The sequence below is a fragment of the Vitis vinifera genome, chromosome 7, assembly GCF_030704535.1.
Source record: "Vitis vinifera cultivar Pinot Noir 40024 chromosome 7, ASM3070453v1".
NCBI classification, from domain to species: domain Eukaryota; kingdom Viridiplantae; phylum Streptophyta; class Magnoliopsida; order Vitales; family Vitaceae; genus Vitis; species Vitis vinifera.
Window position 1 is genome coordinate 11,755,839 of NC_081811.1, and position 27,019 is coordinate 11,782,857.

Below are 27,019 nucleotides of genomic sequence, written 5' to 3' on the forward strand. Positions count from 1 at the left end.
AAACTTAGAGTTACAATCCCCTTCCTTAACCCATTTCACCCTAACTTTTTGTCTCCAATGGATTTCTTCCCTCAAAATTAATTCCTCTAGCTCCCCTTTTCTTAAGACTCTTTGATTTAACAGATCAGAATTGAGACCCCCCTACTTGCTCAATGGCATCAAAGTTAGCTAAATCATTGAGGATACTTTTTTTCTTTTCATTAAGCTCTCCAAAAGAAACCTTATTCCACTCCTTCAATTTGGCTTTAACAGATTGTAATCTCCTCATGAACTTGTGGCCTTCTTATCCATTTCCTTGAAAACCTCTCCACCAATTTCTAAAGTTCTCCTTCAAACTAGGATGTTGCAACCACATGTTCTCAAACCTAAAAGGTGTTGAGCCCCACATGAACGGGTTGGTATCCAAAACAATTGGCCAATGATCCGAGGTCCTTCTAATAAGGGCTTCTTGAAGGCCTTGGGGAAAGAGTTGCCCCCACTCATTTGAGTAAAGAAAACGGTTCAATCTCTTACACACAGGAGACTCTTGCAAATTTGACCAAGTGAATGATGCGTTCCGAAGAGGTGGATCAAGCAATTCACATTCTCTTATAAAACTTTCAAAGTCCTTCATGCTTGGAGTTGGACTAGAACCCTCCAATTTTTCTGAACTTCTCCTTATGACATTAAAATCACCGCCCACGCACCATAACGGGAAAGATAGGCCATAAATGTCAAAAAGTTCCACCCAAAAATCCTTCTTAAGTGAGAGACTGTTTGAGCCATAAACTACGGATATCCAAAGAGGTCCATAATCGTCCAAAGCAAACTTGACTAAGACCGAGAAAGATCCTATTACCACCTCCTCACTACACAGTTTTTTAGAGTCCCAAATGATCAAAATCCTACTGAAGCCTCGCACGCTGGAAGAGCAACCCATTCCTTATTTCTGATCGTCCAGACACTACCCACAAACCTTTTGTCCCACTTCTCCTTTTTTGTTTCCTGAATCATCACAACATTCGGATTCTTTGACCTTAGAAAATCTCTAACCACCCTTCGCTTATTCCTTGTGTTAAGAGAGAGAGAGAAGAAAACCTTGATTCTCATTCATGTAGTGTCTACTTACAATTGAGAAAATATATATATACAAGGTTAGGAGTCCTAACTACCATACATGTGACCTATATTAAAAAAAGGAAAGATTGTACACTATAAATTCATTATATTCAACACTCCCCCTCAAGCTGGAGCATATACGTCATATGCACCAAGCTTGTTACAAATGTATTTAATCCTAGGACCTCTGAGAAATTTAGTGAAGATGTCTGCTAGTTGATCATTTGAATTAACAAAACTTGTAGCAACACATCCTGATGCGATCTTCTCTCTAATGAAGTGATAGTCAACTTCAATATGTTTGGTCCTTTCATGAAAAACTGGATTAGATGCAATATGTAATGCGGCCTAGTTATCACAGGTGAGTTTCATCTGTTTATCCTTTCCAAATCTCAACTCTCGAAGAAGATGTCTCAACTATATGAGTTCACATGTTGCCAAAGCCATACCTCGATACTCAGCTTCAGCACTAGATCTGGCCACTACATCTTGTTTCTTACTCTTCCAAGATATTAGATTACCTCCAATAAAAACACAGTACCCTGAAGTGGAACGTTTATCTGTGGGTGAGCCAGCCCAATCTGCATCTGTGTAACCAACAACCTGAGTATGACCTCTGTTCTCGTACAACACACTTTGGCCTGGTGTACTTTTGATATATTGAAGAATACGGATTACGGCATCCAAATGGCTATCACATGGTGACTGTAGGAATTGACTAACAACACTCACAGGAAAAGAAATGTCTGGACGAGTAATGGTGAGATAGTTCAATTTACCTATGAGCCGTCGATATCTCCCAGGGTCTCCTAAAGGCTCCCCCTGTCCTAGTACAAGTTTGACATTCGGATCCATAGGTGTGTCTATCGGTTTATAGTCTAACATACCAGTTTCTTCCAGGATGTCTAAAGCATACTTTCTTTGGGAAAGGACTACACCGGAACTGGATTGAGCTATCTCAATTCCCAAGAAATACTTAAGTTTCCCCAAGTCTTTGGTCTGAAAGTGGGTAAAAAGATGTTGCTTTAATTTCTGAATACCATCCTGATCACTGCCTGTAATGACGATGTCGTCCACATAAACAACCAGATAAATACACTGCCCTAAGGAGTTATGATGATAGAAAACTGAATAGTCTGCTGTACTACGAAGCATGCCAAACTCTTGAACAACAGAACTAAAACGGCCAAACCATGCTCGAGGAGATTGTTTCAAGCCATATAGAGAACGGGGTAACCTGCACACTAAACCAGACTCCCCCTGAGCAACAAAACCAGGAGGTTGCTCCATATAAACTTCCTCGGCAAGATCACCATGAAGGAAGGCATTTTTAATATCCAACTGATAAAGAGGCCAAGAACACATAGCAGCCATGGAGAGAAGCAAGCGGACAGAAGCAATCTTGGCAACAGGGGAGAATGTGTCACCATAATCAGAACCATAAACCTGAGTATAGCCTTTAGCAACTAAGCGGGCCTTAAGGCGATCAATCTGACCATCGGGACCAACCTTAACTGCATAGACCCAACGACAGCCAACTGTAGATTTACCAAAGGGTAAAACAACAAGATCCCAAGTGCCATTAGAGTGCAGAGCAGCCATTTCATCCACCATTGCCTGTCGCCAACCTGGATGGGAAAGAGCTTCATGGGTGCTCTTTGGAAGAGAAATAGAGGATATAGCAAAAACAAAAGCAGAATAGGGTGAAGATAATCGATGATAACTCAAAAAATTGTAAATAGGATGAGGATTACGAGTAGAGCAAGTACCTTTCTGAATAGCAATGGGTAAATCATCAGGAGAAGGCAGAGCCGGGGCAGGAGAAGCCGAAGGGATAGGAAGTGAGTTAGCAGGTGCCTCAGCAAAAGGGAGAGGAGCAGCGACACGAGGGCGACGATGATAAACCTGAAGTGGTCGAGGAGGCACAACATCAGATGGGGAGACAATGGGAAGGGGTAAGACTTCAGAAATAGGAAGAGACTCAGAAGTGGTGGAAAAGAATGGTGAGTCCTCAAAGAAAGTGACATCAGCGGAGATAAATTATCGATGAGTCTCAAGAGAATAACAATGATAACCCTTCTGAAGTCTGTAATATCCTAAGAAGAGGCACTTCATGGCTTTAGCGGAAAGCTTGTCTTGTCCAGGAGTGAGAATATGAACAAAGCAAGTACTACCAAAGACACAAGGAGGAAGGAAATAAAGTGGTTGGTCAGGGAAGAGAAGGAAATGAGGAATATGATCATGTAAAACAGAGGAGGGCATACGATTAATCAAATAACAAACAGTAAGAACAGCGTCCCCCCAAAAACGAAAAGGAACATTACTATGGAGGAGGATAGTACGAGCTGTCTCAACAAGATGTCGATTCTTGCGTTCAGCTATCCCATTTTGTTGAGGAGTATGAGCACAAGAAGACCGATGAAGAATCCCATGATGAGACATAAATGAAGTAAATGGGGCTGAAAAATATTCTCTGGCATTATCACTGCGTAACACACGAATAGAAATATTGAACTGGGTTTGGATTTCAGCATAAAATTTCTGGAAAATAGAGAATAACTCAGCTCGATTTTTCATTAAAAATAACCAAGTATATCGAGAATAGTCATCAATGAAAGTGACAAAATACTAAAATCCTAAAGTAAACGCATTCCGACAAGGACCCCAAACATCAGGAGTAAGAGGTATCACAGTCAAGAACTCCTTAAGAGAGGCAATCTTGCCAATATAAGTAGATAGATCCAAGTCCCGTTGGTTGATATGGATAATAGCAAAAGCCACCTTATAAAGACGTTGGATATCATTCGTGTATAATCCTTTGGCCTGAGTCCAAAATTTAAAACAAGTTTTGTAGGCCCGAAGATGAAGAAGGATCTTGGGATCAACTGATTGCCATAATACACTACATAACTGGGCATCTATCTTTCTCCACTGTACGCGCTCAACCTCAGGGATATTTGCCTCCTATGTAACCAAGTGATCCTCATATCCTTATCCCATAAACCAAAGTTCAACAGAGGCAGACCAAGAAAGATAATTTTCACTGCCAACCAATTTCTCCGAAGTAATCATAGGAGATCCAAATATGACAGAGGAAAAAATGGAAGTTTTAGTAGTCATATCCACTTATCTGGAGAATGAAGTATATTTGGATCGAAGAGAGCCCTAATACGACTTCAGATGCGGCTGAAGAAGGAAAAACCGAAGAATCGCCCTTGTGAGAGACCAAATAGAAAAGAAAAAACAACCGTGGCACCATCGGAAAGGTAGAAGAACACTTCCCAAGGCACGTGCAGGGATTGGTGTTGAGAAAAAATAGCCGGAGGACGCCGGAAAAACTGTTCGGAGGGCCGGCGGAGGCAAAAGAACCCCAAAAGAGGCACGTGCAAGGCTCGGATGGCAGAAACAGGTATGAAGGGTGGCTAGTCGGCGTCAGGCGAGGTTGGAGGAGGAAGCGCATCACCGGAAAGTGGCTCACGCGCCCTCACGGGCCGGCACATGAGGTGCAGTCGCTGGCCGGAAAAACGCGCATGGCCGGCGCGTGGGTGGTTTTTTGGCTTCGGTGCTTTGGGAAAAATTGGAGATCTCCTCCAGGCGCTCCTTGCGGTGTCGGAAAAAGACGTTGCCGGAAAAGTTCGCCAGAAAAGTCGCCAGCGGTGAATGTTTTCTGACGACGATTCGACCGACCAGAAAGCTTTGGGGTCTGGGGAAGGTGACCGGAATGAAACACGGTCACAGGAAGGTTTCCCGGGAATTGATGACACGGGGAAACTGGAAAGGATTAGGTTTTCTCCCTTGGCTCTGATACCATGTTAAGAGAGAGAGAGAAGAAAACTTTGATTCTCATTCATGTGGTGTCTACTAGAAAATATATATATACAAGGCTAGGAGTCCTAACTACCATACATGTGATCTATATTAAAAAAAGGAAAGATTGTACACTATAAATTCATTATATTCAACACCTTGAACCCAAACCCCTGGTGTTCCAGCTGATAATTTTCATGGAAAAACTCATAGACCCTAACCCGCCAAACCAAATCCACCAAGTCTCAATTACTTGTGGAGCAAGTGTTCTTCCTCCTGGAATAAACCTTAATATCTAGAGAGTATAAAACCTTTCGCACTTTAGCCATTTTCCTGGGGGATAGGCCATCAATAAGGAATTCGCCCGATGGGGATACCACAGTATTCCCCTGGCTACCTGTCATCAGGTTGGAATCCTTCTTAGGCGAGCTAGGTTTAGACTTACTAGGGTTAAAACTCTCGGACAACTGGTTTGATAAAGCAAACTAGTTCTCCTCCTCATCACGGACAGGAATGCCAAGATATTTTTGATAAAAAGAGCCAACAACGTCTTTTTTAGAAAAAATTTCAGAAGTAACTTGATTTACCTTAGGCGACTAAGAAAGAGAGACTGAACTAGGGAGATGTGGACCAGAGGGACTCGACAAAGGAAGTTCTAGACTACAAGAAGGGATGGAAGAAGACTCGGGTGGCTAAGAAGGAAAAGACAGACATACCTCCATGTTTTCCACTCCCGGAATTTCACAAATCCCCTCAAAGATGAGTCCTTTACCTCTGATTTCTGAACTATAAGGTAAATCTATGACTGCTGAACCACGAAGATCGGACCCCATTCGGCCCAAAAAGCCTTCTTTGTCTTCTTCGAAATAGGGATTGCGCGGATCCACCTCTCCTCTTGACATCGAGGTCCCTTCCCTTGAACGCCGCTTTCTGTTACTTGACTAAAGACAGCGAAAGAGAGGACTCTCTCTTAATCCTCATTCCATCTGAGATTCCGTCCCAAAATCGTCTTCCAAACTGCGAACTTCACTAAACGACGATGATTTCCCGAGGAAAAGAGGCTCGCTGCTACTCTGATGTCCTTGTCGACAATCAACACTTGGAGGGAAGAGGGTGGTCCACATCTTCTTTGAAACTATCATCTCTTCCTTCTGCATAGAGCCTTTTGTTTGATCCACTGGAGCTTTCCCCTTTCTCGCTGCATCATCTTCTTCCCTTCGAGATTGACCTTTCTCACCAGAGGACATCGTTCCTCCTAAACTTTGGCCCAACCCTGACGGGCCTTTTAAATTACAGCCCAGGATAGTGTCTGAAGGTGGGCTAGGGTTGGAAAGAGACTGGGCCTTTAACTCAAAGGCCCGACCATCCTCTGCAGAGAAAGCCTCGATGCCGGCCCTCACTTCAATTGGACCTTGAGAGCGTGCAAGCAGCGTGATCGCCTTTGCAGAAGAACCATTCGCTGGAGTGTTGGAGATGATAACGCTACAGTCTCGTGGACTTGAGGATCAACTGGGCCAGCGTGAAGCCCACGATTCTTCGACCCTCTTTGGGCCCTAATAGGCTGGGCTTTAAACAAGGGCTCAGGCGCTGTGGGCCCATTGAATATTTCTTCTGCTGGGCCTAGACTACTCCCTCCCCAACCATTCTCCCTTTTGGTCGCCAATTTTGTGCTTGAACACCGATAACGTGACTGGGGAAGAAGCCTCCTATTGTAGCACTCATTATCCCTAATGCTACCGCGTAGCCCCTCTGCATTTTTTGACCATTGAGAGACGCAACCTCCCGCTTTCAACAACTTGTCCTTGCTACGGGTTGACTCAGACGTGACAATGTCGTCTTCATCAACTTCTCCGATGACTGAAACTGCAACTGTAAATGTCCAGGCCCCATCTTCCACCTCAAGCAACGCTGGGAGCACGACATTTGGAAGCATCTCCACCCACAACTTCACCTTCGACAAGTCTGCCAGCTTCAATGATTCCCTTGCCACCTTCGTTACCCTCCCCCACTTCTTTAGAATGAATTTCAATTGATCTTCATCCCACAAGTGAAAAGGAAGACCTTTCAATTCTAACCAGCCTCTTCTGAATTTTCCGAAAACAACCATATTTTCACTTGGCGACCATCTCCTTAGGAGAACAAACCTTCCTTTCACTAAAAGTCTTCCTTGTTCTTGGAACCATTCAACTCTCCTTGCTGAACCCACAAAGAAACACCCCTTGAAAGCAGAAATGGGAGTTATAGACACCATTCCTTTTGTGCCCATCATCCTCGTGATAGCTTTTCCTTCGTGAGTCCAGTCTTGAATTTTTTCTTTGCATTCGCAAATTACAGCTCTGGCCCATTTTCCAGCTGACAACAAAACTCCATTCCTATGTCCATCCTCTGCAACCACTTCTGCGTATGACCGGCAACTTCTGTAAATGCCCTTACTCATTTGAGTATCTCCAAACGTCTCCTTCGAAGCTCCTCCAGCTTGATCAGAATACTCTTGCACTGAAAAAATCGCCTTCCTAAGGTCTTCCCACCCATTGCCTTTAACACCCTCGGGGACGACAAGAATTAAAGGTTTCCTTTTTGTAACAATTTCTGTAATTTTCATGAAACACCCTCTATTATTGAAACAAATCTCCATCAAGTGAGTCTTAGTCTTTCTTATAAATCCCCTGGAAGCCTCCAACTCCACAACTTTCTTCAAATGCTCTATCAACCAATCCAACTCCTCCTTTCCAAATCCTACTAAGACAACAAAACCTCGGCTCCTTTCTGTTACTGATTCCCAAGTTCCCTCATTCGATCCTTCAAACTTTACCTAAAAAGACTTTTTCTCCACTTCAAACTTTTCAACCTTCATCCTTGTGATTTCAAGTTTGATGGATATTGCCACATTAATAAAAGGAGTATGATCCCCCTAGTTTGTTGTACTTCCAGTTTCTCATGGTTTAAGCAAATCTTCCAAACCCTGATATAGGAGATTGTTTTAGGTTATGTAATGCCTTTCACAATCTGCATACTTCATTAGCCTTGAATCCATGCAGGAAGCTGTTCCTAATGTCAAACTGTTGCTAAGATCAACCAAGATTAGTTGCCAAGGACAACAATACTTCTATAGTATCCATCTTTATTATTTTAGTGAAGGTTATTTGATAGTCCACTTCATATGCCAGATTGTAGCCTTTAGCTACAAGTTTAGCTTTGTATCTCTCCAAGGTTCCATCTATCTTATATTTTACAGTAAACAACTACTGACACCCCATTGGTTTCTTCCCTTTTGATAATTCAATAATCTCATATCTTTTTTTCTTTTTTTTTTTCAAGAGCACTCCTCTCCTCGCCCATGACTACTCTCTAATTCTCATTCCTAAGTGCCTCTTGAACTGTTGATGGAATTTCAATAAGATTTAATTGATTAATGAAGGCCTGGTGTTGTGAGGATAATTTATCAAAAGAAGTGAAGTTAGAGGTAGGGTGTTGGGGTGCATTTTCTAACTCCTTTCCAAGAGGTATTGACAAATTTAGGTCTTCAAACATTGGTGACAAAGGAGAATGAATGACTAGGGTTAGATTCAGTATCTATCATGGGTTTAGGTTCTTGGGTTTGCATTGAAACAGGGTTCAACAATCTTCTCCTTGAATAAACTTATAGTGCCATGATCCTCAGGTTCAGAAGTGTCGACCTCTGTAGGAGTAGATTTGATAACTATGGAAGGAGTTGTAAGGGACAAATTTGGTGGATTAGGTAAGCTCAAGTCAGCCTTATCTTGATTTAATGATAGAGACTCCTCCTCAAGATGAGGATAGGTGAAGAAGGGATGGTTTTGAGTAAAAGTGACATCGATGGAAATTCTCAGCCTCTGTAGGAGTAGATTTGATGACCATGGAAGGAGAAATTCTGTAGATTAGGAAAGCTTACGTTAGCTTGATCTTCATTTAATGATAGAGACTCCTAAAGATAAGGATAGGTGAAGAAGGGATGGTTTTGAGCAGAATTGACATTAATAGAAATAAAAAATTTCTTGGAAGTAGGGTGGTAACATTTATGCCCCTTCTTTATTGGTGAATAACCAATGAAAGACACATTTACAAGCTCAAGTATCAACTTACCATGACTTTGAGCATGAATATGGACAAAGGAGACAAATATGAACACTTTAGGTGAGATCTTGCTAAACCAATGATAATCAGTGAAGAATTCAGAGAGAACATTTACTAGGGCTTTGTTTCCCAACACTTTTGAAGGTAACCAAATGAATAAGTAAGCAACAATTAATACCGCTTCCCCCAAATATGATTTAGGGACACTTTTTTCAAATAACAAGGCATGGGTCATCTCAAAAAAGTGACAATTTTTTCTTTCTGCAATTGCATTTTGTCATGGAGTATTTGGACACATTGACTCATGTTTTATTCCTTATCTTTCTAGGTAAGAGGATAAGATCTGGTTAAAGTATTCTTTCTTGTTGTCAAATTTGATACTCTTTATTTGAACACTAAATTGGGTATTGATCATCTTGTGAAAAGTAGAGAAAATAGAAATAGCATCAAATTTGTTTTTCAAAATGTATAACCTAGTGACATTGAGTAAAATCATCAATAAAAGAACCTAACCAACGAGCTCTAGTGATATTTAGAATCTGAGAGGTCCCTAAACATCAATATGAATTAATGTAAAAGGATAAGATGATCATCTATTATTGCTCAAAGGAAAAGGAATTCGATAATGTTTGGTCAAGTGACAAACTTCATAAAGAAAGTCATTAACATCCAAAATTTGAAATAATAAAGGAAACATAGTTTCTAACAAAGTAAATAATAGATGTTCTAAACATACGTGATGTAGCCATATTTGAACTTTATTTTATCAAAGCTTGAAAGATGAGATAATGGTATGCAACCATTGCCATTATCACTCCCTACATCAAGATAGATCTCCTTTTGTTCTCTAGCCTGACCAATCGTCCTCATTGTATCCACATCCTAAAACACAATGGGATGGGAAAAATGTTACTTTACAATTTAAATCTTTGGGAAACTTGATGAATTGACAAGAGATTTACGGAGAGTTTAGGAACATGTACAAATTTTAGGGAAAGAGATGGCGTAAGGATAATTATCCCTTGTCTAGCCACAGTAACTAAACTTTCGTCAACTACTTTGATTTTTTGGTTTTTGGGACATGGCTATAAGATGAGAAATGATGAGAGTTGTGGTCATGCGGTTAGCATCACCCGAGTCTATAACCCAATTTCCATGCCAATAATCTTTTAAGGCACTAAAAGAACTAGTCATGAAGTACTTACTTGATCTAGCCAAGGTGTATGGTGTGTTGGGCATATTTAGAGAGGTGAGAAAACTCCGAAGTCTTTCAATTTCTTTCTTTTTTAGTCCCCCAAACTCCCAGTTGTTTGAATTCTCATGGTTGGATTTCTCCTCTAAAAGTGTCATATTTGCTTGGCCTCCTTACTATTCGAACTATTGCTGGTTTCAGTTTCCACCATTCCTATCAAGCAATTGTGGTTTCCCATGTAACTTCTAGCACATCTCCTTTGTATCCCTTGTTTTCTTGTAATGAGTATACCCAAGGTTATCCTTATTACTTGACTACTTGGATGCCTCTCCTCTACAAGAATTTGTGCTAGGTCCCTTAGTTTCTTGCAATGAGCATACTAGAGGTTATCCTTGTTACTTGGCTGCCTGGATACCTCTCCTCTATCAGAATTTGTCCTAGGGATTGGACCACTTTGAAAGCCCCAAAACAACAAAAGCAGACCCTTCACTTGCCAGAGTGCCCAATGTTATGCTTCTTCTCCCTTCTTCAGCCCTTATGATTGAAATACCTCATTCGAGGATGTCAGTGATTCCTTCCCAAGTACTTGAATATGTACCTAATCATATTCCGCGTTAAGTCCAAATAGGAATTAAAATATCCTCTCTCTTTTGATAAACTTAAGAAACATAGCATATCCTCGCTATTCTTTGTTTTAAGATTTTGATAATAGTCCAATTCAAACCATAATCTCTCATACACTCGATCATGGACAAAGCACCTTACTTTGTAGAGTGCATTGTGGTCTTTATCTACTAAATCTGAGCAGCATCTTGGACTTTAGAATTGGTTTGTTTCATTGTCTCCTAGATTTCCTTTGCCATGGTTAGGAACATACATGCTCCACTGATTTTGGATTGCATCGTGTTCTATAGCCAAGACATGATCACTGAATCCTTCTCATTCCATGCAGCCAACTTGGGATCATCTTCACTTGGCATTGGTCCAATCGAGTAATTGAGCTTGTCTTTTCACTTCAGGAACGTGCTCACATGTTGAGACCATACCAGATAGTTTTAACCATTAAGTTTGAATGAGGGCCGAAGGTTTTGGAAGTCATTGGTAGGTGTTTGGTTTTGGAATGCATTGTTTGAGACTGGGTTTTTGAGATTTTTGATGTAGTGGACTGTGAAATAGAGACAAATCAATGGTAAAAAAGGCCATTGAGAAGAGAAAAAAATGGTGACAGCAATGAAAACCGCTTGAGGCAGGGAAGAGCAGGAATGAAGGCCACTAGAAATCAACAGTAATAAAGAACATTGGGAAAAAATATTGGAAGAAAACTTTGAGACCTTGAACAAGCTTTAATACCATGAGGAAAAGAATGATTTTATTTATTGCATTTTTGACAAAATGATACAATATTTATAGTGTAGAATCCTACCAAATTAGGAAACTAAATTAGAGTAAAAAAATTTGAATACTTCCTAGAAATCCTCTTCCCTACAAATGATAAAAAAAAATAATAATAAAGCAAAAAATATACAACTATACAATCTGGAAAATCAAGGAAGTATACAACTATACAATACCAGAATTCTGAGACTTAATTCCCTAGTTAACAATGTTGTCAGAAATTAGGGGGTTAATTCCTTGGTATCTTCAATCAGATTAGTCAACAACTTTCTATTCTAATCTTCCAACATGTATGTGCGTATTTTTCTGTTATTATGTTAAAAAAATTTATTTTATACAATGTGATATGATACACAAACAAAATACCATATGATTCATAAGTCGACAAGTATGAAGCCAGGACTAAATACAGGACCTTGCCTAACCTATGTAAGGTGGCTAGGTGAAGAATACCAATCTGAAGATTTGTGAGACGTGATTAATTGGCACTTAATAGTGTGATGTGGCCTTCTGCCTTGAGTTTATCACGATCTTTTAGGTTATACTCTGACTAATAATTCATTACATATAATATATATATATATTCTATCTTGTTGGGTCTTAGGCAAATCAAACTTGTACCAATCAGAGATCTTCTAATTGCTGAGTTTAGGACAATAGCAGGTCGTTCCTTACAAAACATATTGATTACTTTACCAGTGATATACCAGGTACTTTCTACTAATCCCGCAGGTTCAAGTTTTCTTTTTGTAGAAGTCAGATCATTTAGGGAAGCAGTACTTCTGCTAGTTACTTTATGATTTGAGTATTATGGTCAATGCGTAGGAATTATAACTTTTACGCTCTTTAAGGGAGGGGAAAAAAACAGTGCATAGCATATTATTGCTCACACTATTGTGGTGAGCTGCTGTTCCTGTTACTGTAGCAGTATTATTAGAGCTACTGTAGCAGTGCTAGATCAAGGGTAAATGCCAAAAAACAAAAGTGGAAAACAATTGAGAAAGGACAATTCATGCAGTGATAGAAGTGAAGTTACACTATTTCTTTAAAGTTTGTTCAAATTCCTTTAGTCTACTTGCTCCGTTTCATTTGTGTGGCTAGAGTTTGACTGTGTATATTCGGCCAACATAATACTGAAACAAGCTCTGCCATCCATTTTTCTTCTCAAGTATGGTTTATCCCTTTTTCCTATTTCCCCTTGGAAAAATTGCAATCAAGTCTTAGCCTGATAAGCAGATAATTCATGGAACTTTCTAATTTTGAAGCATTTTCTGCTCATTTAGCATGTGAGGTTGTGGGCTAAAAATGTTCTTTTCTTGCTTTGTTATCAGATATGAGAACTCTTTAGATACTAGCGCATGTGAAGTTGAATTGGCAGAGACAAAGCAACCTATAAATGGACCACCTCCAACTCCTTCAGACGACAACTAAGATTCTCTCTTCATTGGAACTAGAAATGGGGGAGCAGGTATGAGTCATTTTCTCTTAGAAATGAACCTCTCATAAATATATTTGGGCATTTTTGGTGTTGAGTTAACAAAGTGTTAGAAGTTAATTTTTTGTTGATATTTGTGCTAAGCATTTGCTGATGATATGCTTAGTTTTGTCTTTTTGAATTAAAGACAGGATAAATGGCCGAGAGAAGATATTAGATTTGGAACCTTAAAAGGAATCTGAAGATGGCCTTTGTGGGAAGACAAGCTTGTCAAGATTTGAGAAAACTTTTCGGAAATTTCTGGGGAATTATACCTCGAAACCCTGAAAATCACTCAAATTACCCTGCCAACAATTTGAATATCCAGCATTTTTTAAAATTGTTTTGTTGCTTTGTAAGTAGTAACAGGAAGAGACACGGTTTGAAAATTCAACTAATGGGTTGATCAATCGATACCTTTACACATTCATTTTCCTAAATTAGGTACTAAGATCAAATTGTCTTGTGTCAACTGTAATGTGATACAATATTGAACCTTATACATATTTGAGCATTAACCATAGTGGATAACTCTTTCGACTCTACCTGAGTAGCTGCTGCATTTTGCTCCATGCTGTGGGAGAAGGCATTTGCATATGCAATGTATCTAGAATCATTCTAGATGAATCTACTTTCCTTAGCCAAATTAGAAATCAAAATTTTGTATTATTTGAATTTTGGTATCCAAATTCTGGGTAGAACTCAAGCAGAATCAGATATTAGTTTAGTTCCAGACATTTTCAATCCAAACATGAACTTCCGAAAATATTCAGCTTAGCGAACTATTTGTTTGGTTTCACAATTGTAGCCCCCCTCATATGATTGGATGTTCTAGCTTCATCTTAGTAACAAAGGAGTATCTTGTAGGTAGAGTCATGAATCTTAGAGTACGTTTGAGAGTGATTTTAGAAAGCGTTTCTTACATTTTTAACTCTTGAATGATAAAAATTTTCAAGTATTAGAAATCTTAAAAGCGCTTTTTAGAATCACTACCAAACGGGCTTTTAGAAAATGTGAGATCAGACTAATTTTAATTAAAATGGTTTTACATGGAATGTTTTTAGAATTAATTAGTTAAAAATGATGAAATGATTCCTAAATTTGTAAATTTAGCTATTCTCATGTTTTATTTGAAAAATAATCCATTTTTTAAAATAATCGTCTTTTATCATTTTAAAATGAAGAAAAAATCATGTAACAATAAAGATTCTTATTTGTACAACTAGTAATTCGAACGTGAACCAATATAAAGAAATTAATGATTACTTCTTTTATCTTTTGTACTGTTTTATTGGATTAGTTGCTCAAACATTTTAGTATATGTTGAGAGTCGATGAAAAAATAGGATTACTTCTTATGGGATTTGTTAAAAATCCCTATTATAAATTTAAATAATCACTTAAGTAATTGATACACCATTCAATGGATACTTTCATTAAAATTCACTTTTTTCGTTCCTTTTTTTTTTTGGGTCATGGAGATACTTTTTATAATTTATCTTTAAATACTTGCTAAATCTTTATATAGCATTTATGAAGTAATGTTTTTGTCTTTCAATTCACTCGAAGGTGGGTGGGGTTTGCATTTAATTTTATGGGCCCACGTGTCTTTATATTATTGGATTGTGATTTGTGGTTGATGATAGTGATAAGACTCCAAACTTGTTTCATTCCACCTACCCTCCCTTGGTTTTTGGCTTTCATTCGCAATCAGCCCATTTCGGTTTGTACTTTCCAAAAACCTCCCATGTGGCCAAATTTGTATACATTTAAAACCTTGCTCAAACACGGTTTTCCAAAAATACCGGTGAAAGAAAAAAATATATATTAATTATTTTCCAAAAAAAACCATCCACAAAAACTTTACGGATATAAAAATCATAAATAAAAAATTACATAATTATAATATATTAAATATGATAAAAGAATGATATACATCTATAAAAAAATTATGACTTTTTGAGATTTATAATCCATAACCTACACGTAAATGCCAAAAAAAAGGGATCTCTTTTTATGATATTTAAAAAATCTCCATTTCATTTTTTTTTTCTGATGATGTTTTTGAAAAACGAACTTAATTGATTGATTTAGAACATCTGATCCTCAATAGTATCTATTGATCCTTTCAAAGTTAGAAGAAAATAGGAATCACTCGATTTTCTGAATGATACAGTATAATATATATATTTTCCTAGATCTGATATCATACAAATCCTTTCTATACTCATAGATTATCACGTAGCATTATGCAAACTCCTTAATAAACTTTTCTAACACTTAGAGAAAACTTATTGGTCTAGTAATCAATTTAACATATTTTACAAAATAAAAAATAAAAAATAAAATTAGGAAACTTAAAATTTTTCAAAAGATTTTAAAACTTTTCATAACTTCCCAAAAAGAAACAAACTCGAAAACTTAAAAATTTAGGAATAATTTGCAAATTTTCATATTTTTAGTTTAAAAACATTTAGAAAGAGTTTTCATTTAAAAATTTTAATTTAAATTCTTTTCTTAAAAGATTAGTAAAATTTCTCTTTTTCAAATTCTCAATTTAATTTTTTAAACTAATTTTATTATTAAAAGATTGTTATTATTTTTAAAATTGTTTATTTAAACATCTATTTTATCTTTTGTGACATTATTATGATTTAATTTAACGTGCATAGAATAAGTAAAATCCTAAATTAGGATGGATAAAATAAAATTGTTAACTTAATTTAAATAGCTTAATGTGCCGATAGAAGGATTTCTGGCATATCAATTATTTTTGGCCATGAAAATAATTGAAATAAAAAGGGAACAAAAATAAAAAGAGAAACGAAAAAGGAAAAAACACTGTTGAAATTATTAAATTTGATTGGAAATTAATGATGGGGGGCAAGGTCATGTGGCAACTTGTGCCACTTGACATCAACCTGTCGGCGCCGCCATCTTATCTTATCACAACTTTTATCCACGTTTACCATGAAATCAAATAGAAAAAGTTAATATATTAATAAGTTTTTATCCTTTTTTTTACCCTCCCTTTTCAATTAATAATTGAGGGGTAAAAGCCCTCAAAAGTTCAAAATGTCTCATTTTTCATGACTTCCAATGGTCTTTTTGTTTTATCTTGACCACATTTTTTATTTCTAAATTGTAATTTTTTTCTCATATTTAAATCATAATATAGATTTGATCACATTTATAGATTTTAAGTTTAATGTGACATTGAATGAATACCTTAAAAAATTTTAAGGTAATATAATATTCACCTAATCCATGTGTTCATCTTTTGTCATGTTATAAAATACAAGATCTAGTTTGATTTATTTTAATTTCCCTTTAAATTCAAAGAAAATATAAGTCTTATTTATTTACTATTGAGAATAATATAAAAACTTACTAATTTTTAACTTTTATTATTTATATAAGAAAAAAAAAATTAAATGATTGAAGAAAAACCTTATGGGGAAGGCTTAAAAGTGAGAGTTGTCCGATCTTGAAGCTTTAATTGGATGATAAATATCTATTTCACTTGATTTGTTAGTGGTCAGAAATCTCTAATTCAACATATGCCCGACCACGCCACCTCTATTCTAGAGTTGGGTCCTTTTCTTGTAGGTTATGTAATTATTAAAGAGGTTGTGTCCATTGCATAGTTAATGTTGAGGGCATTCTTTAAGTGAGAGGTCATATTTTGCTAGTGGTGTCTATCTCTTGTATAGGGACAAATCGTGCTATGATGTGATGATGACGACAATCTAGTCATATTTATTGTGTTGTAGCATGGTGGACCCCTTAATAGTGTGTCATGTAGTTCAAGTGCACCACTTTTATTGACTTGACACATGATGGAGGATCTATGTGTGCCTACATTTTTTTTCTCTCATTTTCTAGGTCATTTTGATGAAATGAGTTGGAAAATTGAAGTGGTTATTGTAGGGACCCCCCCTAGAGCCCACGTGGCACACCACCTCTATCCGGATCAACTCTATTTGTGTCCCCCAAGGGGGACACGTGGCACGCCAGCTCTATCCGGGTCCCACAAGGGGGCACACGACACTCTCAAATATTATACCTGGACGGTGCTCTATTTTATCCGGATACATTGTCCGGATCATTGACAGTAAAAAGCAAGTAATGCTGAGTCACCTCAGACAGCCTATCACAGCCCACGTTCCGCCGCCTGTAGAGCGAAAGGACGGGAATGATGGCAAGTCACCTCCCACGATTTCTGACAGCCGCCTGTAGGGTGATGATGACTCTACCATCACCTCAGGGGCATCATGACAGGCCAAAAAGTCTTCCCACCATTAAAGGGTGGCAGAACTTTTGACACTATAAAAGGACCCTCACGTAAAGAGAAATGTGAGCTATCTGACTCAAAAAAAAGGCAACAGACTGATCCTTTGAGCCATGGCTAACAAAACCATCGGAGGGTGTGTCTGGACGCCCTGTCCGGACATCTTTTGCAGGATTGACTAAGCCAGAAATCACCCTTGGTTGAAAGCATGCGTCCACTTGGCAGCTGCGAGGATCCCTGGGACGCGAGGCTTCAACAGTTATAACACATTTTTTCAAGGCAAGTGATCATTTCATCTTCAATAGATGTCTTAGGTAAGTCAATTGTCACTTTTATAAAAGGGGGTTCGGTTCTAAGAAGTTTTGCTTTTCTATTTCCTTTCTCTTCTACCTCATTCTCAAATTCTTTAGATAATGACAAATTTTAGTGAAATCAAGAAGCACCATAAGATTCTTTCATGTGTAAGGATTTTTTTTCTTCAAAGGTGATCTCCCCTTGTTGAAGCTTGGGGAATGCTTAATTCCTATTAAGCAATTTGAAGGATGGCCTTTGACTCCCTTTACCCTTGCTTATGTGTTACTTATTTTATTTTATTTTTTTCTTTTGTTAAGGTGTCTTTCCACCATTTTAATCTATAAGTGTTCTAATGGCACTAACTGTAATGAACCATATGCTTGATCATAAGATCAATTTAGGGTAGTTGCACTTCTTATACTAGGTGAAATGCCTTAACACTAGTCCATAGTATATTTCTCCAAACAATCAATTAAGGATTCTAGTTTCTGAAATTCCAAACCTCAAGAAGAAAATGAGAGGACCAAGGTTTTTTCATTGGTCAATGAAGAATGAGAAAGGCTGAATATGCTAGAGGTTGCATCTTCAATGCCTTTTAAAAGGCATTTATGTTCACCCTTCCATCCTTTTGTTTCATTTTCCTTATTTTTTGAGTTGGGATTGCTTTTTATTTTTTATTTCTTAGAGAGTCTTGTGGATACTAGGCAACTCACTCGTTAGGGGAGTAGTTTTTTGGAGTGGTTAAGATGGTGAATTTTGGTACTTCCTACTATTTTTCCATATTAGAAGTTTTTTTTTTTGGTTTGAGAAAGTTAGTTGGACTCCTTACTCTCGGGAGCATGTTTTTGTTAGGGTCATTAAGGGGGGAAATTCCACTAATTTTAAGATTTTTAGTCTAATACCTTTCCTCTTTGCAATAGTTTAAGGATTTTGTGATTCATCTCAATAAAGATATTCCCATTAAGGATATAAAGACCCCCATTTTAGATCTATTAAAGGTGTTATAGATCCTTGTGCTTAACCCAAAAAAGAAGTTAGTTGGTAGTGAAGGCTAGAGTTTTTGTCATACATTCGAATTTAATTTGATTACTATTAAAGGATTGCATATCACACATTTGTTGTACTTTCGATATAAGGCATTTGTTCACTTGTGCATTATGATTTTTAGGCTTGACCCATCATAGAGGATGTTGAGCTTATTGACCTAGGACTAGAGGTTTGACATGGGGAATTCAAGATTGTGACTCATTTATCTTACAATCCGAGTAGTACTTTACCTTATCTACTCTAACACCTTGATTTTATTAACCTATACCTATCTATTTTGTGCCTTGTATAGCATCACCCCTTAACACCATTGCATGACTTTTTCATCCCCTATATAGAGCCTTGTATATCTTTTCGATCCAACTAGGTAGACTCCAAGGAGATTGAGCCTAAGATGAGTCTTGCATGATGAGGAGTGATTTATGATGAGAGAGTGGATTGACCACTTGATGATATCGTTGATTATTCTATTATTGAGAGTAGCATTTTTCAAGTTGTTGCAAAGTATCCAGTTTGGGCCCTTACACATGACTTTAGAGAATTAACATGACTATAGAGGTTGGTTTCTTGAATGATGACAAGGGGCTTGTGATGAGTGAGTGGTTTGATTGCTCTATGAGTTTGTTAACTATTTTATGGATGAGAGGAGTGTCTTTGAGGTTATTGTAGAGTATTCCAATTAGGTCTTTACACATGACTTTAGAATTCGCATGACTATCGAGGTTGATTTCATGAGATGATCAGGGAGTGACTGGTTTCTTGATGAGATGCTTAACTATTTGATGGATGAGATGGATAGAGAGGTTACACGGAGTATCTAGAGTAAACTTTCGCATGATTCCAAAGAAGGTGACATGATATATTATATGGATATCAACCTTTAGTGTTGATTGTTAGGACATTAAGTCTTGTTTACTTGTTAGCAAGTTTGTTCATTTTAATATTTGGCCATAGAAATCCTTTTAGATAGTGATTTGCTCTCCATTGAAAATCAAGGGTTGTTGTTTGTCTAAGTAGGAAGTCACAACAATGTCTAAAAAGATTTGGTTTATGGCAAGTTAAGCTCTTAAGAAGTATAAAGCGGAACAATACCCTTTCAATTAAAGAAAATTGATTTCTCATGAATCTAGAAAGAAATAAGGGACACTTGAGCAGGCAGCAATACTCAACTGCTTAGCACTGCTCAAGAGCCTAAGGCGTTTAGGCAATGGTTAAGTGGGCTTGAGCACTAAGGTATTTTCTATCGAAAATTAGAGAATATTTTTGAGATTTTAACGTAAATTGGATTTGGAAACCTATTCATATCGAACCTCTTTGGGTTATTTACCTATACATGCCGCATTATAACCTCAAAAGGGTTAGAAATCTTAATTTCTTTAAAGAGGTTTTCATTGAGGAAAAAGTCTAACGAGCCACACCATTTCCGATCTCTCATTCAAAGGATTCAAGCTTTGAATTTTGGGTTGAAAACCTTCATCCTTTCAGGGAGGCTAAAGTACTTTGTTCACTTAAGCAATCAAAGGTTATTATTTTGCAAACATGGGTTAAGTTTTAGGTACTAGAGAGTAAGTCTTTAGGGTAAAGCAACCAACTAAATTTGTGTAACTATATCTCATATAATGGATTTAGATTAGCGGTTTTAAACCTTATGGTTTTTTTATTTCCATAGTTAGTGTGGAGGTTTTTCACATAGAAATCCTTGTGCCTCATTGCATATATTTATTATCTTGTTTGCATTGCCTATAATTGAAAGAATTAATAATCCCTAACTTCTTGCATGGAAAAATTTAGTTATAATATACAAATAATTTTTTAATTTTTTAAATACACTCATTCACCCTCCATTTGTTACCCGACTGGAATTCCAGGCTTTTTCAGTTGGTATAATCCTATTGATTAAAAATCAAATTTTTATTGATCATATTGGTTAAAACTCAAATTTTTATTAATTATATAGGATAAAAATCGAATTTTATTGATCCTATAAATCCAATGTGGAACAATAAAAAAATGGGGCTCATTTGAATAGTCTACCTTACTTCAATGAGAGTAACTATCCCCACTGGAAAACTCGGATGAAGTTCTTTCTTAAAATGCAAGGTGAATGGGTATGGAATTTAATGGAATATGGATGAGGACCCCTATTAATTCTTGATGTCCATGGAAGATCAACTAGAGAACTAAAACCTAAACAAGATTGGGACAAAGCCAATAATAAAGGGAGTAAAGCCAATGCTAAGACTCTAGTTAGTATCTTTAATGGAGTTTGTCAAGATGAATTTCACAGGATAGAAAACTGTACTTGTACTAAGGAAGCATGAGACATTCTTCAAGCCACTTATGAAGGTACATTTACTGTTAAAGTTTCTAAATTACAAATGCTTACTACTAAGTTTGAGAACATTAAGATGCATGAAAATCAAAACTTTTCTTCCTTTTATTCTGAACTAAGTGATATAGTTAATTCGTCTTTTAACCTTGGAGAACCTATTCTAGATTCAAAGGTTGTAAGAAAAATTTTAAGATCTGTTCAAGAGAGATTTAGACCTAAAGTTACTGTCATAAAGGAGAGAGATTTTGATATAGTTAATGTTGACATTGATTCAATGAAAGTTGATGAACTTTTTGGCTTCATACAAACATATGAGATGACCTTACCTAGTTCTCAAAAGCCTAAAGACATTGCCTTTAAGGCTTTTGAGAATTAGGAAAAAGATATTGAAATGCCATATAATATAACTAGGGATGAATTGGTTCATATGGCTAAAAGAACTAAAAAGGTCATGAAATTCAATAAAAAGTTTTACAAAAATCAAGAATCTAGAAAAAGAAAAATACTTATTGAAAAATCCTTTAAAGAAAATGATAAAGGTTTCTCCAAAGGTAAGAAAGTTGAATGCTTTAATTGTGGTGGTATGGGACACTTTGCTATTGATTGTCTTAGCCTCAAAGATATTAAAAAGTCTATGTAGACTACTTGAAGTGATACAGATTTTGAAGAAAGTGGTTCCACAACTTCTGAAGATGCAAGGTAAGATCCTAATGACTTTTTAGCTTTTATTACATCTACAAAATTTGTGCATGATAGTGAATGTGATAGTGATAATGATGATGAATTCATTGATGATCAAAAGACTGTTTTTTTGAATTTCTTATTATTGTGCATGAAAAACTAATTAAGAATTATCTAAGAGATCATGATATACTTGAAGCTCACAAATTTAAGATTGATGTGCTAAAAGAAGAGAGGACTAATCTACTTGAAAAATTTTTTGAGTCTGAACATCATTTTTTCCTTGATAAGAATAATGCTCTTACTCAAGAGTTGAAAAATAATAAGCCTTCTTCATCTGTGAATGAGATCTTTCACCCTAAAACTGAAATGCTTAATGAAATTATTGATAAATGTAAAACCCATGGTTATAAAAAAAGGTTTGGGATACATTAATAAGGATAAAAATCCCTTTAGTGGAAAAACCATGTTTGTCAAAGGTAAAGATAAACCTTATAACCAAGCAGTATCTCCTGAAAACCCATCACTATGCATGCATTGCAAGAAAACAAGACACATCAGTATAAGTGCTACACTAAATTCCTAAAGAGATTTGAATCTCAAATGAGTAGGCTAATGAATGACTTTAATCTCTTAAAAATAACATCTTGAATAATGGGAAAGAGAATAAATTTAATTAGAAGCTTAGAAGTCAACAAAGCTCCTCTAAGTCACCATGTAAGATTAAACAAGTTTGGATGAGAAAAAATAGGGTTAAATGTCAAATAGTCTTCCCGCACTTAAAGTTAAATCTTCTAGTGAGTGGTACTTTGATAGTGACTACTCTAGACACACGATAGGAGACAAGTCTTTTTTCACTTCTCTTAAGGACTATAATGGTGGGATAGTTACCTTTGGGGATGGGAGCTTAGCTTGTGTGAAATACAAGGGAAATATATCTATCCTTAGTTGTCCTAAATTAGATGCAGTTCTCTATGTAGATAGATTTAAGGTAAACCTCCTAAGTATTAGTCAGATATGTGACAAAGACCATAGGGTGATTTTTTTTCAAAACTTATGCGAGGTAGTCAATAAAGAAAAAAAAGTAATTATCATAGGACATAGGATAGTTGGCAACCGTTATGCAATAATACTAACTTTAAAACACCTCTTGTGTGCAATAGAGCTAGATTTTATTGAACTTTGGCATAGAAGGCTAGGTCACATAAACTATAGGGATCTTGTGCACTTAGTGCATAGTGTAAAAGTCAAAGATATCCTTGAACTCTGTGGTGAACCTAAACCCATTTGTGGTAAGTGCATGAAAGGTAAATGAACTAAAAGTTCTCACAAAAAGGTTAAGGAAATTAGGGTCACTACACCTTTAGACTTTCTTTATATGGATCTTATGGGTCCCATGCATACTGAGAGTTGAAGTGGTAAGAGATATGTCCTAGTTGTTGTGGATAATTTTTCAAGATACTCCTTTGTGAATTTTCTTAAGGAGAAATAAAATATCATAGAGCACTTGAAGTCTTTGTTCACCAGAACATAAGTGGAAATAGGTCATCCAATTGTAAGGATTAGGAGTGATAAGGGGATAGAGTTTGACAATATGGATGTTGACCTTTTTTGTGAGTCAAAATGTATCAAACATGAATTTTCAACCCTTAGAACTTCTCAATAGAATAAAGTGCTTAAAAAGAAAAATAGTGTTACAAGAAATGGCTAGAGTGATGAATCATATGCATAATACCCCTATGCTATTTCAAGTTGAAGCTATAAATAAAACATGTTATACTGCCAACAAGACTTTTCTTATACCTAGAACAAAGAAGACATCTTATGAATTATGGACTGTGAGAAAGCCTAACCTTAAGTATTTTAGGACTTTTGGCAATAAGTGATACATACTCAGGAATGGGGAGAACCTAGGGAAATTTGATGCAAAATTTGACATAGGTAGTTTCCTAGGTTATTCTACTACAAGTAAAACCTATAAGGTTTATAATCAAAATTCACAAATTATCCAATCTAATGTGGTTATAAATGATATAAGGTATGATCAGGATATAATTAAGAGTCAAATTTTAACCTAGGAATTAATTGGGGATAACCTTAAAAATGTGGTGACCATAGAAGATAACCTTAATAATATGCTTGAAAGTAATGTTAACCCCAACAAGGATGAAACTGTACCTCAAGAAGTTAATTATGAAGAAACGAGGAATAAGCATAAATCCAGAGTACCCAAGAACCACCCTATCTCAAATGTTATAGGTAACGCGAATGAACGTGTGGTTACTTAGAGACAATCAAGATTAAATGAGATGGGTCTTATATGTTATACCTCCCAATTGAAGCCAAAGAGTGTGGAGGAAGCTTTAGGAGATGAGTTTTAGACCATTGCACTCCAAGAAGAGTTAAATCAATTCACTAGGAATGATGTATGGTATTTAAACCCTAGGCTTAAAGATAAGCATGTCATAAGTACAAAATGGATTTTTAAAAATTAGCAAAATGAAATTGGGGTCATAGTATGAAACAAACAAAGACTAATTGCCCAAGGATACTCAAAGATAGAGAGGATTGATTATGAAGAGACATTTGCACTTGTAACTAGATTAGAATCAATCAGGATACTTTTGGTAGTAACATACTCCTTGAGGATAAATTTTTATCAAATGGATGTTAAGAGTGCTTTCTTAAATGGGATTCTAAGCAAGAAAATCTATGTTGAGCAACCTAAGGGGTTTGAGGATTCAAAATTCTCCAATCATGTCTATAAGTTAAAGAAAACCCTTTATGGATTAAAGCAAGCTCCTAAATCTTGGTATGAGAGGCTCACTACCTATCTTTTAGAGAAAAAGTTTGAAAGAGATGGAGTTGATAGAACCTTATTTATACATAGGTCCAAGGATGAGTTATTAACGGCACAGATTTACGTCAATTATATTGTTTTTTAAGCCACCTCTAGTGACTTTACCCTTAATTTTGCCGAGGAAATGAAGATTGAATTCAAAATGATAATGGTAAGTGATTCGTTCCCAATTGGTGTCTCAGCTGATTCATGTCCTCTCAATGGTCCCTGACAGTGGTGCCATTTGATTCGTGTCTAGCTGGTGTCCCTTGATTGTGGTCCTTAGAGAGTAATCAACAAAATTTATAACCTATTACACCATGTACTAGGATAGCCTTAGCTAGATTAGCATAGTGGCTCTAGGGTCGTTCACTGGGATGGGTTTTCACTTCACAATTGATATTAATTCAAAGATGAATTGGTGCATTTTCATTTCAAGGTTAGCTTTAAAAGAAAACATAAAGATGTTTAAATGAGAAAGGTTTGTTTTTAAACTAACCAAAAATAGTAACTGATTTTACTTACAAAGAAAAGTGTTTCCTGGAGTTTAGACTACTGGGCTCAGGTTCCTCATACAAAAAGGAGAGTTCCGGTCACTTGTTTCTTTTCCTCGCATTAGAGAATTAACATATAGTTAATTCTCTAACCGGTGCGGTACAGATGCTTCCCATTAATGGGTTCAAACACTAAATCCCTCTCACTGATGCACCTTGCAATGGCTCGTGCCTCTCACCTAGCATTTACCATTCAAGGTGATCTTTAACTTTGGACTTCCCTTCTCAAGCTCGCAAGAGATAACTAATGGATGTCTCCTTGGAGTCCAAAAGCTTACCAAGTGTTGGCAATTCTAGAAAATCCTACCTTCAAGTCACTTCCCAAAAGCTCGCAAGAGGCAAACTAGTGCATCTCCATGGACGGAGATCACTTGCCTTACCAAGTGTTGGCTCAAGTGAGTTAAAGGCGGTTTAAGTTAACTAAAAAGATAAAAACCATTAACGGGTCATACTTTCTCTTCATTAAAAACTAAAACAACAAAACTTCCAATTTATGCATGAAGAAACTTACCCGGCTTTCTTTACTCCAAGAGACAAAGAGCCTAGCCACTCATCCTCTGAGGAAAAATCCTTAGAGTTTGATTGGCTAGAAAGAAAAAGAACGAGAAAACAAAAATATGAAAAACAGAGCAAGTGCTCTGTTCGTCGGTTTCATATATATGATATATCTATTCTTTACATTGGTTCAAAGATATATATAGAGAAGATATTTTCTAAGAAATATCCCAATAATATCTTTGACTGATTACAAGGAGAAAATAGAAATTTACACAAAGTATCTTGAGAGAAAAAATCTAACTTAGTCGGTGGCAAATATCGGGAAGCTTCAGGAAAACACCGCGGCACTGTGCAACATTCTGCCTTCAACTTGGAGTGATCCGGGTAAGCGCCATGGAGGATCCGGACATGGCTGACCAGGGACGTTGAAACGTCCTCCTCTCCCATCCGGATGTGAGATATCCGGATGTGAAATGTCGGCAGACGGAATTCTTCCCCGAATGGAATGAGCTATGTCGTAAGGAGGACCGTCTACGTGCAAGGTGTAGGGACCCCTCTCCCGGATGACATGGAGTGCGCATGGCTATCCGACGCAACTCCATCCGGATTCCCCAAGAGGGCATGTGGCGTGCTCTCCTATCCGGACTCCTTCAGAGAGAAGCACACGACACTCATGAACATCACACCCAGACGATAGCATATCCTATCCGGATGTGTTGTTCGGATCATTGACTTAATGTGAGCAAGCCTTGCTATATCCCATATTCCGCCGCCCTCCGATGGTGTGTCCGGACGTCTTTGCCAAGGATTCCAAAGTACTCTCCTCAATCACGGATTGCTTTGGTGATCAAAAAGCTATCAAAACACCAAAACTTAACACAATTTGATTAGAATTGATTGCAAGGGTCCTTAATATGTTAATTGGGTTAAAAGGTGATAACTACTACTCAAAAGTGTTTAAAAGAGTTAATTACAAGCTATGAAATAGCACTTTTTGAGTAGTAATCAGTAAGTGAGCTAACTTTCTTCCTAGGATTGCAGATTAGACAACTCAAAGATGGAATCTTTCTTTCTCATTCTAAATATGCTAAGGAGTTGGTTAAGAAATTTGGTCTATAATCCACCAAACACTTTAGGACACCTATGAGTACTACCACTAAGCTTAGCAATGATACATTTAGAAAAGAAGTTGAGCAAAAGCTTTATAGGAGTATGATAGGAAGCTTATTATACCTCACAACAAGTCATTCTAATATATCTTTTAGAGTTGGAGCTTGTGCTAGGCACCAAGCAAACCTCAAAGAGTCACACTGAATCTCTGTTAAAAGAATTATGTTACATTAATGAGACTCTTAACTATGATTTGTGGTATCCCCACGATTCTTTTCTTGAGAATGCTGGTTATTCTGATGCTAAATGGGCC

The 27,019-nt window shown here is 36.8% G+C and overlaps 1 protein-coding gene across 2 annotated transcripts in view; it reads left to right on the forward strand.

Annotated features, from left to right (window-relative positions):
* LOC100854111 (uncharacterized) overlaps nucleotides 1–13,604 on the forward strand; it is a 29,678-nt gene extending 16,074 nt beyond the window's left edge. The window contains exons 4-5 of one of the 2 annotated variants that reach the window (XM_003632321.4): nucleotides 12,919–13,055; nucleotides 13,210–13,604. In XM_003632321.4, the coding sequence (XP_003632369.1) occupies nucleotides 12,919–13,018 (100 nt within the window). In that variant the 3' untranslated portion in view covers nucleotides 13,019–13,055; nucleotides 13,210–13,604. The remainder of the gene's footprint in view (nucleotides 1–12,918; nucleotides 13,056–13,209) is intronic. The other variant, XM_010654200.3, reaches the window with a different exon arrangement.
* Nucleotides 13,605–27,019: the final 13,415 nt, after the last annotated feature.